The 14,081-nt window shown below is 49.3% G+C and overlaps 1 protein-coding gene across 1 annotated transcript in view; it reads right to left on the bottom strand.

The window, feature by feature from the left end:
* The window catches only part of LOC109882334 (RUN and SH3 domain-containing protein 1), a 31,308-nt gene that overhangs the window by 1,876 nt on the left and 15,351 nt on the right, over positions 1-14,081 (bottom strand). The window contains 4 exon segments of the mRNA XM_031803386.1: positions 566-796; positions 1,496-1,513; positions 2,172-2,248; positions 2,527-2,649. Coding sequence (XP_031659246.1) covers positions 566-796; positions 1,496-1,513; positions 2,172-2,248; positions 2,527-2,596 — 396 coding nt within the window. The 5' untranslated portion in view covers positions 2,597-2,649.

The raw sequence follows: 14,081 nt of genomic DNA, 5'->3' as shown, positions 1-14,081 counted from the left end.
AATGAACAAGTACTGAGTCAATGGGAATAACCCTGATCACCAGAGTAGTGGGAAGGAGAGAAGAGGGAATAGAGGAGGGGAGAGTGATAATCAGAGAGAGAGAGAAGGATGACTCAACACTGGCAGAATAATGAGTGCCAGACTAGAGCGAGAGAGGAGAGAGAGACTGAAAGTACTATGAACCCACAATGATGTCTGGGAGGGTGAGAGAGATACACATTGGAGAGAGGGAAAGAGGAAGAGAGATATTGAGAGATTGGCTATGTACTTCCATCATGTCTGAGAAATTAGATATATATATATATCTAGAGAGAGAGAGAAGAGAGAGGAGAGAGAGAGAGAGAGGAGAGAGAGAAGAGATGGAGAGAGAGAGAGAGAGAGAGAGAGAGAGAGAGAGAGAGAGAGAGAGGAGAGGAGAGAGAGAGAGAGGAGAGAGAGAAGAGAGAGAGAGAGAGGAGAGAGAGAGAGAGAGAGAGAGAGAGAGAGAGAGAGAGAGGAGAGAGAGAGAGAGAGAGAGAGAGAGAGAGAGAGAGAGAGGTAGGGGGTATAACAACCACAGCCCTGCTATGCTGTCTATGCTCTCTTGTAACCCACCTCTGTACTGCGCTCCAGAGTTCCTACCTGGCCTGGTGGAGGCCTGGACCAGTCCCCAGGCTGAGTTTGGCCTCCTGCCCAAGATCAAATCACTCTGGTGGGGCTTGAGGCCATCGGAGAGCAGGCTCCGCAGGGCGGGGCACAAACACTGCAGCACCAGCCGGCCCAGAGACGGATTCACACTGCTGTCTCCTGATAGAGCCTGGAAAGGGGAGGAGGGGAGGAGAAAGGAGAGTGGCAAAATAGAGGCGAGAGAGGGAAGAGGGGAGGAGAGAGAGGGAAGAGAGGAGAGGGGAGAAATAGGGGAGGAGAGAGAGGGAAGAGAGGAGAGAAATAGTGGAGGAGAGAGATGGAATGGAGGAGAGAAAAAGGGGAGAAAGAAGAGGAGGGAGAGGGAAGGGAGGAGAGAGGGAAGGGAGGGAGGGAGGAGAGAAATAGTGGAGGAGAGAGAGGGAAAGGAGGAGAGAAATAGTGGAGGAGAGAGAGGGGAGAGATGAGAAATATGGGAGGAGAGAGGGAAGCGAGGAGAAATATGGGAGGAGAGAGCGGGAAGGGAGGAGAGAAAAAGGGGAGAGGGGAGAAATAGAAGACGAAGAAGAGAGAGATTGAAGAGGGTATAAATAGGGGAGGAGAGAGAGGTAAGAGAGGAGAGAGGAGAAATAGGAGAGAAGAGAGGGAGGAGGGGAGAAATAGAAAAGAGGAGAGGGGGAGAAATAGAGGAGAGAGAGAAGAAAGGAGAGGGTGTTATGGATAGGAGGAGAAGATAAAAAGAGAAGGATGAAAACAGAGAGATGGAGAAGATAGAAATATGTGGGAAAGAAGGATGTGGAAGGATGGAGTTAGTACACAGAGGTTCTGACTACTGAGCCAAAGATAGAGATATCTGAAGACAACCCAGCACCTTGTTAATGGAGGCAGACTAGGGGAGAGGAAGAGGGAGAGACAGAAAGAGACAGACAGATATGTCCTGTTATTCAATGGATGATTCATATATGGAGGATTCATATATTGATATAGAGCCACTAACTGGCTGTTTGAGCCATCAAGTGTCACTAGTTATTAAGTTCCAATGAGCTGAATCAACCACCGGTGCTACAGGCCTACATCTAGTTTCAGAGACACGGATACAGAAATCCTAGAAGGCAATGAAGTCTTTTGGGAGTTTGAGCTGGTTGATTTTCTTATGTCTGTCTGTTTTTCACTTTGCCTGTCGGTATGGAAACCCTGTCATAGCAACAGTTGACAGTACGTCGTTAGGAGCGGTAGCTAGGGATTATAAACGCGGGGGTGGAGGTTTGTACTGATTGGATTACCTCCCCTGATCTAAAACCAAAATGTGAAATCGGAGGAAGATGATTGGCCCTATTGAAATGATTGATCCACAGAGGAGAAGCTGGGTTTGCTGCCAGCATCAGACAACAGCGAACAGTAGAAACAAACAGGCATGCCCTCAGAAATATATCATTAAAGTACAGACATAATGAATAAAAACTCAAGCCCATTTTCCATATCTCACATAATGTGGTGTGTACACCATGTTACTGAAGAGACCGTGTTAAACATGGTGTTAAACTGACCTTCTGCACCAGGGTCCGTGAGGAGCTGAACTGAGCCAAAATGGCCTCCACTGCCACACTGACTGCACTGACCAGAGCTGTGGACGCGAGCAGTTAGACATACACACATCATTTCTCTAACAGTGTAAATGTACATCAATAAATGTACTGTATATCACATATACTGTATAGAAATATACATGAAGGCTATATATGATCCCATGTGACTCAGTTGGTAGAGCATGGTGCTTGCAACGCCAGGGTTGTGGGTTTGATTCCCACGGGGGACCAGTATGAAAATGTATGCACTTAAGTCACTCTGGATAAGAGCGTCTGCTAAATGATTCAAATGTAAATATATACAGGTATATCGTACCTCTTTTTTCCAGCAGGCACAGAGAGGACAACCCTAGGCCTCTCAGAGGGGCCTTTACGTCATCGCCCATCCAGGAAATCCCGCCTCTCTGTACAGAGCCGGCAAATGAGACGCTACGAACCGCTGAGATTGACAGAGAGGAAGGATCACTTACAACCTACTCTACGCTATTCTAATCAGTGGTGGACTCAGACAGGAAGAGCAATGTTACTTGGTATTTCTGTGTTACTGTTTCAGTATTAGTGATATCAGTTGTTTTAGCAGTTAGTTAAAGCAGTGGTGGTGTAGTAGTGATAGCATAGTGATAGCATAGTGATAGCATAGTGATAGCATAGTGATAGCATAGTGATAGCATAGTGATAGCATAGTGATAGCATAGTGATAGCATAGCTTAGTTTGTTGAAACATCCCAGTCAAATATTTTTCACAGATTCTAAAATGGTTGTCTTGTTACACTTTGCTTTTCCAATATTCTACACAGGACATCGGCCCTTCTGAGGGTGATACATTATGTGAATGGGAAGTGGATGCATTAACCTCGACAGACACAGGAAACATAAAACCTATTGGAGAAGACCGCCATGTAAAAGTCAGCTATCAGTCACAGGTTGGTGGCGCCTTAGTAGGGGAGGACAGGCTCGTGGTCATGTCTGGAGAGGAATGGTGTCAGATACATTAAACACCTTAGTAGGGGAGGACAGGCTCGTGGTCATGTCTGGAGAGGAATGGTGTCAGATACATTAAACACCTTAGTAGGGGAGGACAGGCTCGTGGTCATGTCTGGAGAGGAATGACTGGAATGGTGTCAGATACATTAAACACCTTAGTAGGGGAGGACAGGCTCGTGGTCATGTCTGGAGAGGAATGGTGTCAGATACATTAAACACCTTAGTAGGGGAGGACAGGCTCGTGGTCATGTCTGGAGAGGAATGACTGGAATGGTGTCAGATACATTAAACACCTTAGTAGGGGAGGACAGGCTCGTGGTCATGTCTGGAGAGGAATGGTGTCAGATACATTAAACACCTTAGTAGGGGAGGACAGGCTCGTGGTCATGTCTGGAGAGGAATGGTGTCAGATATATTAAACACCTTAGTAGGGGAGGACAGGCTCGTGGTCATGTTTGGAGAGGAATGGTGTCAGATATATTAAACACCTTAGTAGGGGAGGACAGGCTCATGGTCATGACTGGAGAGGAATGACTGGAATGGTGTCAGATATATTAAACACCTTAGTAGGGGAGGACGGGCTAGTGGTCATGTCTGGAGAGGAATGACTGGAATGGTGTCAGATACATTAAACACCTTAGTAGGGGAGGACGGGCTCGTGGTCATGTCTGGAGAGGAATGACTGGAATGGTGTCAGATACATTAAACACCTTAGTAGGGGAGGACGGGCTCGTGGTCATGTCTGGAGAGGAATGACCGGAATGGTGTCAGATACATTAAACACCTTCGTAGGGGAGGACGGGCTCGTGGTCATGTCTGGAGAGGAATGGTGTCAGATACATTAAACACCTTAGTAGGGGAGGACGGGCTAGTGGTCATGTATGGAGAGGAATGACTGGAATGGTGTCAGATACATTAAACACCTTAGTAGGGGAGGACGGGCTCGTGGTCATGTCTGGAGAGGAATGGTGTCAGATACATTAAACACCTTAGTAGGGGAGGACGGGCTAGTGGTCATGTCTGGAGAGGAATGACTGGAATGGTGTCAGATACATTAAACACCTTAGTAGGGGAGGACGGCTCGTGGTCATGTCTGGAGAGGAATGACTGGAATGGTGTCAGATACATTAAACACCTTAGTAGGGGAGGACGGGCTCGTGGTCATGTCTGGAGAGGAATGACCGGAATGGTGTCAGATACATTAAACACCTTGCCAGGTGTTTGATGCCATTCCATTGGCTCCGTTCCAGCCATTATTATGAGCCGTCCTCCCCTCAACAGCCTCCTGTGATATCAGTAAGGTGTGAGAACATTCCTTAGTCTGACCTCATGATGAAACATACAGTATAGACACTGTAGAAGGTTAGTGTTCAGCCCAGTTTATAGCCATTCACCGCTATATTAAACACCATGTATAGTCACACCCAAACACACGCACCTACACCAATGCACACATTCATGCATACACTAAAGCGTGATAATAACCGTCACAGTGATTATCATGGTTCAACAGAAGCTGAAGGTCATAGCTTTATTAAGGTGAGGTGTCTATTTCAGCACTCCATGCAACACAGACACACAACAGCATGGACAGACAGACTGACAGAGATATAGATAGACAAACAGACAGACTACAGACAGACAGACAGACTATAGACAGGCTGATAGACAGACAGACAGACTACAGACAGGCTGATAGATAGACAGACAGACAGACTATAGACAAACAGACAGACTGATAGACAAACAGACAGACTGATATACAAACAGACAAACTGATATACAAACAGACAAACTGATATACAAACAGACAGACTATAGACAAACAGACAGACTGATATACAAACAGACAGACTGATATACAAACAGACAAACTGATATACAAACAGACAAACTGATATACAAACAGACAGACTATAGACAAACAGACAGACTGATATACAAACAGACAGACTGATATACAAACAGACAAACTGATATACAAACAGACAAACTGATATACAAACAGACAGACTATAGACAAACAGACAAACTGATATACAAACAGACAGACTATAGACAAACAGACAAACTGATATACAAACAGACAGACTATAGACAAACAGACAGACTATATACAAACAGACAGACATACTGACTGACAGCGAGATAGATATACACACTCAAGCTGGACAGACAGATTAAACAGACAGACAGACTGACAGGGCGATAGAGATGTAGATATACAGACAGACAGACTGACAGACAGGCGAGCAGGGTGTTAGACAGACTGACAGACAGGCGAGCAGGGTGTTAGACAGACAGACAGAGTGGCAGACAGGCGAGCAGGGTGTTAGACAGACTAACGGAGTGACAGACAGGCGAGCAGGGTGTTAGACAGACAGAGTGGCAGACAGGCGAGCAGGGTGTTAGACAGACTAACGGAGTGACAAACAGGTGAGCAGGGTGTTAGACAGACTGACAGACAGGCGAGCAGGGTGTTAGACAGACTGACAGACAGACAGGCGAGCAGGGTGTTAGACAGACTGACAGACAGGCGAGCAGGGTGTTAGACAGACTGACAGACAGGCGAGCATGGTGTTAGACAGACAGACAGACAGAGTGGCAGACAGGCGAGCAGGGTGTTAGACAGACTAACGGAGTGACAGACAGGCGAGCAGGGTGTTAGACAGACAGACAGAGTGGCAGACAGGCGAGCAGGGTGTTAGACAGACTAACGGAGTGACAAACAGGTGAGCAGGGTGCTAGACAGACTGACAGACAGGCGAGCAGGGTGTTAGACAGACTGACAGACAGCCGAGCAGGGTGTTAGACAGACTAACGGAGTGACAGACAGGCGAGCAGGGTGTTAGACAGACTAACGGAGTGACAGACAGGCGAGCAGGGTGTTAGACAGACTGACAGACAGACAGACAGACAGGCGAGCAGGGTGTTAGACAGACTGACAGACAGGCGAGCAGGGTGTTAGACAGACAGGCGAGCAGGGTGCTAGACAGACTGACAGACAGGCGAGCAGGGTGTTAGACAGGCGAGCAGGGTGTTAGACAGGCGAGCAGGGTGTTAGACAGGGGGAGGGAGTGTGAGAGAGAGAGGCGAGCAGGGTGTTAGATAGGGGGAGGGAGTGTGAGAGAGAGGCGAGCAGGGTGTTAGATAGGGGGAGGGAGTGTGAGAGAGAGAGGCGAGCAGGGTGTTAGATAGGTGGAGGGAGTGTGAGAGAGAGAGGCGAGCAGGGTGTTAGATAGGGGGAGGGAGTGTGAGAGAGAGAGTTCTTACTCAGTGTGGGCGGCAGCGGCGGAGCCTGGATGAGTTTTGGGGGGTCTGAGGTTTTCCTGGGGGGGATAGGGGGGTAGAGGAAGGGGTAGTAGAGGGGGGCGGCCAGGGCAGGGAGGGTGTGAGAGCGGGGGAACAGGGGTGAGCTGAGGCAGGACGCATCCAGGCCCGGAGGGGGGGCCCCAGAGCGATAGGGGGGGTCGAGAGCCCCGATGGGGGAGAGGCGGGGAGGGGCACCCCTGTGGATGGGACAGTTTTTGGGGTGGTAGAGGTACCAGGTAGGGAGGGGAGGGGGATCTTTAGAGGTTCTGCTCTGGCCAGAGTGAGAGGTGTGTGTGTGTGTGTCAGTGCGACCAAGGGAACTGACAGTGTGTGTTTTGGCATATGCCATCATCATCGCATCAACGTTTTTATATGGGGTGGTGCAGCCTTGAGTGTGTGTGTCATTGCTGACGAGTGTGTGTGAGCCGGTGTGAGGCTGTTTATCAGTGACGTTAGCGGTGCAGTAGAGGGAGTCAAAGTCAGTGATGGATTCAGAGACAAAGCCATACTCCAGCTTCTCTTTAGTCTTGGACTCATTCACATAACGATACAAACTATCAATGTTGCTCTTGAAGTCCTTTCCAAAACGATGTGCAGAGTCTAGGCCTCCATCCTTCTTAAAATAGTTACTATATCCAGAATCAATATCATTCTCAGAATAAGTTCCATGGCTGTCTTCATTTAAATCTGTGTGAGTGTATGGTGTAGCAAAGGGGTTAGATAACTGGGTAGTGTGGGGGTTAGGGGTCGTGGACTGGGTAGTGAAGGGGTTAGGGGTCATGGACTGGTTAGTGTAGGAGTTAGGGCCTATGGCTGTGGACTGGGTAGTGTAGGGGTTAGGGGCCGTGGACTGGGTAGTGTAGGGGTTAGGGGTCGTGGGCTGGTTAGTGTAGGAGTTAGGACCTATGGCTGTGGACTGGGTAGTGTAGGGGTTAGGGGCTGTGGACTGGGTAGTGTAGGGGTTAGGGGCCGTGGACTGGGTAGTGTAGGGGTTAGGGGCCGTGGACTGGGTAGTGTAGGGGTTAGGGGCCGTGGACTGGGTAGTGTAGGGGTTAGGGGCTGTGGCTGTGGACTGGACTTCAGTGTGGCTATGAGGTTGGGTCCTGGGGACTGGTCTCGTATGAGCACCACAGTATCCTGGGTGGTAAGGGGGGAGGAAATAGGAGGAGGGCTGGGAGTGGGCCAGGGAGAGAGGGGGTGAGGACACTGCCCAGTCAAAAGGTGCAAAGGGGAGAAGGGAGAGGAGTATGATTAACAGGGACAGGTTGAGGTGGAAATGGGGATTTGAGGTGGACATGGGGGGCATTCAGGGGGTAGGTGTGAGTAAGTGGTGTGTGTGGGTGGGGGGGAAGGTAGGGGTAGTTGGGGGCAGGTGGGGGTAGTTGGGGGCAGGTGGGGGTAGTTGGGGGCAGGTAGGGGTAGTTGGGGGCAGGTAGGGGTAGTTGGGGGCAGGTAGGGGTAGTTGGGGGCAGGTGGGGGTAGTTGGGGGCAGGTAGGGGTAGTTGGGGGCAGTTGGGGGCAGGTGGGGGTAGTTGGGGGCAGGTGGGGGTAGGTAGGGGTAGGTGGGGGCAGGTAGGGGTAGTTGGGGGCAGGTGGGGGTAGGTAGGGGTAGGTGGGGGCAGGTAGGGGTAGTTGGGGGCAGGTGGGGGTAGGTAGGGGTAGGTGGGGGCAGGTAGGGGTAGTTGGGGGCAGGTAGGGGTAGTTGGGGGCAGGTAGGGGTAGTTGGGGGCAGGTAGGGGTAGTTGGGGGCAGGTAGGGGCAGGTAGGGGCAGGTAGGGGTAGGTGGGGGCAGTTGGGGCCAGGTAGGGGTAGTTGGGGGCAGGTGGGGGTAGTTGGGGGCAGGTGGGGGTAGTTGGGGGCAGGTAGGGGTAGTTGGGGGCAGGTAGGGGTAGTTGGGGGCAGGTAGGGGTAGTTGGGGGCAGGTGGGGGTAGTTGGGGGCAGGTAGGGGTAGTTGGGGGCAGTTGGGGGCAGGTGGGGGTAGTTGGGGGCAGGTAGGGGTAGTTGGGGGCAGGTAGGGGTAGTTTGGGGCCGGAGGACACGTGAAAGCGGAGAAGAGGAGAAGGTAAAGGAGAAGCAGAGCCATGGACAAATGTGACGGATGGGATAGAGGGATGAGAACAAGGAGAGGAGCAAAAATGTATGTTGCAAATAAATTGGGAAGAGAGAGAGAGAGATGGAGAGAATGTTAGTGTCTGTTGAGAGAAGAATGCAATGTACACCAGTAGATCCCCAACACAACATGCAGTAACGCAGTACACCACCCAGTACCCACACAACAACATACAGTATGTCCAATAGTCTGACCCAACAGACACACACAGACTGACCACAATTACATGACAGAGTCAATGGAGGTGGTTCATGAACAGAGGAGTCAAAGTTCAGGTTTAGAGAAGCCTTTCTCTTTCGTTTCCTACTCTCAGTCGTTCACTATTATTTCAACCACGCCCAAACCTTTAAGCTAGTGGTTTCACGTTCTACTCTTCCGTCAGTGTGTATTCTGTATTATAAAACAGATATGTGCAGGTGACTGGCAAAGATGACAGTTTTCACTGTCCACAGTAGTGGTATGCTGTCCTCTCTCTCTCTGTACAGTAGTGGTATAATGTCCTCTCTCTCTCTCTGTACAGTAGTGGTATGCTGTCCTCTCTCTCTCTGTACAGTAGTGGTATGCTGTCCTCTCTCTCTCTGTACAGTAGTGGTATGCTGTCCTCTCTCTCTGTACAGTAGTGGTATGCTGTCCTATTTCTCTCTGTACAGTAGTGGTATGCTGCCCTCTCTCTCTGTACAGTAGTGGTATGCTGTCCTCTCTCTCTGTACAGTAGTGGTATGCTGTCCTCTCTCTGTACAGTAGTGGTATGCTGTCCTCTCCCTCTGTACAGTAGTGGTATGCTGTCCTATCTCTCTCTGTACAGTAGTGGTATGCTGCCCTCTCTCTCTCTGTACAGTAGTGGTATGCTGTCCTCTCTCTCTGTACAGTAGCGGTATGCTGTCCTCTCTCTCTGTACAGTAGCGTTATGCTGTCCTCTCTCTCTGTACAGTAGTGGTATGCTGTCCTCTCTCTGTACAGTAGCGGTATGCTGTCCTCTCTCTCTGTACAGTAGCGGTATGCTGTCCTCTCTCTCTCTGTACAGTAGTGGTATGCTGTCATCTCTCTCTCTCTGTACAGTAGCGGTATGCTGTCATCTCTCTCTCTGTACAGTAGTGGTATGCTGTTCTCTCTCTCTCTGTACAGTAGTGGTATGCTGTCATCTCTCTCTCTGTACAGTAGTGGTATGCTGTCATCTCTCTCTCTGTACAGTAGTGGTATGCTGTCATCTCTCTCTCTGTACAGTAGTGGTATGCTGTCCTCTCTCTCTGTACAGTAGTGGTATGCTGTCCTATTTCTCTCTGTACAGTAGTGGTATGCTGCCCTCTCTCTCTGTACAGTAGTGGTATGCTGTCCTCTCTCTCTGTACAGTAGTGGTATGCTGTCCTCTCTCTGTACAGTAGTGGTATGCTGTCCTCTCCCTCTGTACAGTAGTGGTATGCTGTCCTATCTCTCTCTGTACAGTAGTGGTATGCTGCCCTCTCTCTCTCTGTACAGTAGTGGTATGCTGTCCTCTCTCTCTGTACAGTAGCGGTATGCTGTCCTCTCTCTCTGTACAGTAGCGGTATGCTGTCCTCTCTCTCTGTACAGTAGTGGTATGCTGTCCTCTCTCTGTACAGTAGCGGTATGCTGTCCTCTCTCTCTGTACAGTAGCGGTATGCTGTCCTCTCTCTCTCTGTACAGTAGTGGTATGCTGTCATCTCTCTCTCTCTGTACAGTAGCGGTATGCTGTCATCTCTCTCTCTGTACAGTAGTGGTATGCTGTTCTCTCTCTCTCTGTACAGTAGTGGTATGCTGTCATCTCTCTCTCTGTACAGTAGTGGTATGCTGTCATCTCTCTCTCTGTACAGTAGTGGTATGCTGTCATCTCTCTCTCTGTACAGTAGTGGTATGCTGTCATCTCTCTCTCTGTACAGTAGTGGTATGCTGTCCTCTCTCTGTACAGTAGTGGTATGCTGTCCTCTCTCTCTCTCTGTACAGTAGTGGTATGCTGTCCTCTCTCTCTCTGTACAGTAGTGTTATGCTGTCCTCTCTCTCTCTGTACAGTAGCGGTATGCTGTCATCTCTCTCTCTGTACAGTAGTGGTATGCTGTTCTCTCTCTCTCTGTACAGTAGTGGTATGCTGTCATCTCTCACTCTGTACAGTAGTGGTATGCTGTCATCTCTCTCTCTGTACAGTAGTGGTATGCTGTCCTCTCTCTCTCTCTGTACAGTAGTGGTATGCTGTCCTCTCTCTCTCTGTACAGTAGGGGTATGCTGTCCTCTCTCTCTGTACAGTAGCGGTATGCTGTCATCTCTCTCTCTGTACAGTAGCGGTATGATGTCCTCTCTCTCTCTGTACAGTAGCGGTATGCTGTCCTCTCTCTCTCTGTACAGTAGTGGTATGCTGTCTTCTCTCTCTCTCTCTCTGTACAGTAGTGGTATGCTGTCCTCTCTCTCTCTGTACAGTAGTGGTATGCTGTCCTCTCTCTCTGTACAGTAGTGGTATGCTGTCCTCTCTCTCTCTGTCCAGTAGTGGTATGCTGTCCTCTCTCTCTCTCTGTACAGTAGTGGTATGCTGTCCTCTCCCTCTCTGTCCAGTAGTGGTATGCTGTCCTCTTTCTTTCTGTAAAGTAGTGGTATGCTGTCCTCTCTCTCTCTGTACAGTAGTGGTATGCTGTCCTCTCTCTCTCTCTCTGTACAGTAGTGGTATGCTGTCCTCTCTCTCTCTGTACAGTAGTGGTATGCTGTCCTCTCTCTCTGTACAGTAGTGGTATGCCGTCATCTCTCTCTGTACAGTAGTGGTATGCTGTCATCTCTCTCTCTGTACAGTAGTGGTATGCTGTCATCTCTCTGTACAGTAGTGGTATACTGTCCTCTCTCTCTCTGTACAGTAGTGGTATGCTGTCCTCTCTCTCTCTGTACAGTAGTGGTATGCTGTCCTCTCTCTCTCTGTACAGTAGTGGTATGCTGTCCTCTCCCTCTCTGTACAGTAGTGGTATGCTGTCCTCTTCTTTCTGTACAGTAGTGGTATGCTGTCCTCTCTCTCTCTGTACAGTAGTGGTATGCTGTCCTCTCTCTCTCTCTCTGTACAGTAGTGGTATGCTGTCCTCTCTCTCTCTGTACAGTAGTGGTATGCTGTCCTCTCTCTCTGTACAGTAGTGGTATGCTGTCCTCTCTCTCTGTACAGTAGTGGTATGCTGTCATCTCTCTCTCTGTACAGTAGGGGTATGCTGTCATCTCTCTGTACAGTAGTGGTATGCTGTCATCTCTCTGTACAGTAGTGGTATGCTGTCCTCTCTCTCTGTACAGTAGTGGTATGCTGTCCTCTCTCTCTGTACAGTAGTGGTATGCTGTCATCTCTCTCTCTGTACAGTAGTGGTATGCTGTCATCTCTCTCTCTGTACAGTAGTGGTATGCTGTAATCTCCCTCTCTCTGTACAGTAGTGGTATGCTGTCCTCTCTCTCTGTACAGTAGTGGAATGCTGTCCTCTCTCTGTACAGTAGTGGTATGCTGTCCTCTCTCTGTACAGTAGTGGTATGCTGTCCTCTCTCTCTCTGTACAGTAGTGGTATGCTGTCCTCTCTCTGTACAGTAGTGGTATACTGTCCTCTCTCTCTCTGTACAGTAGTGGTATGCTGTCCTCTCTCTCTCTGTACAGTAGTGGTATGCTGTCCCTCTTCTCTCTCTCTCTGTACAGTAGTGGTATGCTGTCCTCTCCCTCTCTGTACAGTAGTGGTATACTGTCCTCTCTCTCTCTGTACAGTAGTGGTATGCTGTCCTCTCTCTCTCTGTACAGTAGTGGTATGCTGTCCTCTCTCTCTCTGTACAGTAGCGGTATGCTGTCCTCTCTCTCTGTACAGTAGTGGTATGCTGTCCTCTCTCTGTACAGTAGCGGTATGCTGTCCTCTCTCTCTCTGTACAGTAGTGGTATGCTGTCATCTCTCTCTCTCTGTACAGTAGCGGTATGCTGTCATCTCTCTCTCTGTACAGTAGTGGTATGCTGTTCTCTCTCTCTCTGTACAGTAGTGGTATGCTGTCATCTCTCTCTCTGTACAGTAGTGGTATGCTGTCATCTCTCTCTCTGTACAGTAGTGGTATGCTGTCATCTCTCTCTCTGTACAGTAGTGGTATGCTGTCATCTCTCTCTCTCTCTGTACAGTAGTGGTATGCTGTCCTCTCCCTCTCTGTACAGTAGTGGTATACTGTCCTCTCTCTCTCTGTACAGTAGTGGTATGCTGTCCTCTCTCTCTCTGTACAGTAGTGGTATGCTGTCCTCTCTCTCTCTGTACAGTAGCGGTATGCTGTCCTCTCTCTCTGTACAGTAGTGGTATGCTGTCCTCTCTCTGTACAGTAGCGGTATGCTGTCCTCTCTCTCTCTGTACAGTAGTGGTATGCTGTCATCTCTCTCTCTCTGTACAGTAGCGGTATGCTGTCATCTCTCTCTCTGTACAGTAGTGGTATGCTGTTCTCTCTCTCTCTGTACAGTAGTGGTATGCTGTCATCTCTCTCTCTGTACAGTAGTGGTATGCTGTCATCTCTCTCTCTGTACAGTAGTGGTATGCTGTCATCTCTCTCTCTGTACAGTAGTGGTATGCTGTCATCTCTCTCTCTGTACAGTAGTGGTATGCTGTCCTCTCTCTGTACAGTAGTGGTATGCTGTCCTCTCTCTCTCTCTGTACAGTAGTGGTATGCTGTCCTCTCTCTCTCTGTACAGTAGTGTTATGCTGTCCTCTCTCTCTCTGTACAGTAGCGGTATGCTGTCATCTCTCTCTCTGTACAGTAGTGGTATGCTGTTCTCTCTCTCTCTGTACAGTAGTGGTATGCTGTCATCTCTCACTCTGTACAGTAGTGGTATGCTGTCATCTCTCTCTCTGTACAGTAGTGGTATGCTGTCCTCTCTCTCTCTCTCTGTACAGTAGTGGTATGCTGTCCTCTCTCTCTCTGTACAGTAGGGGTATGCTGTCCTCTCTCTCTGTACAGTAGCGGTATGCTGTCATCTCTCTCTCTGTACAGTAGCGGTATGATGTCCTCTCTCTCTCTGTACAGTAGCGGTATGCTGTCCTCTCTCTCTCTGTACAGTAGTGGTATGCTGTCTTCTCTCTCTCTCTCTCTGTACAGTAGTGGTATGCTGTCCTCTCTCTCTCTGTACAGTAGTGGTATGCTGTCCTCTCTCTCTGTACAGTAGTGGTATGCTGTCCTCTCTCTCTCTGTCCAGTAGTGGTATGCTGTCCTCTCTCTCTCTCTGTACAGTAGTGGTATGCTGTCCTCTCCCTCTCTGTCCAGTAGTGGTATGCTGTCCTCTTTCCTTCTGTACAGTAGTGGTATGCTGTCCTCTCTCTCTCTGTACAGTAGTGGTATGCTGTCCTCTCTCTCTCTCTCTGTACAGTAGTGGTATGCTGTCCTCTCTCTCTCTGTACAGTAGTGGTATGCTGTCCTCTCTCTCTGTACAGTAGTGGTATGCCGTCATCTCTCTCTGTACAGTAGTGGTATGCTGTCATCTCTC

This window comes from Oncorhynchus kisutch, linkage group LG2, assembly GCF_002021735.2.
Source record: "Oncorhynchus kisutch isolate 150728-3 linkage group LG2, Okis_V2, whole genome shotgun sequence".
Classification (NCBI taxonomy): domain Eukaryota; kingdom Metazoa; phylum Chordata; class Actinopteri; order Salmoniformes; family Salmonidae; genus Oncorhynchus; species Oncorhynchus kisutch.
Note: the sequence above shows the minus strand (reverse complement) of the source record. Positions and strands in the feature narration are given on the sequence as shown.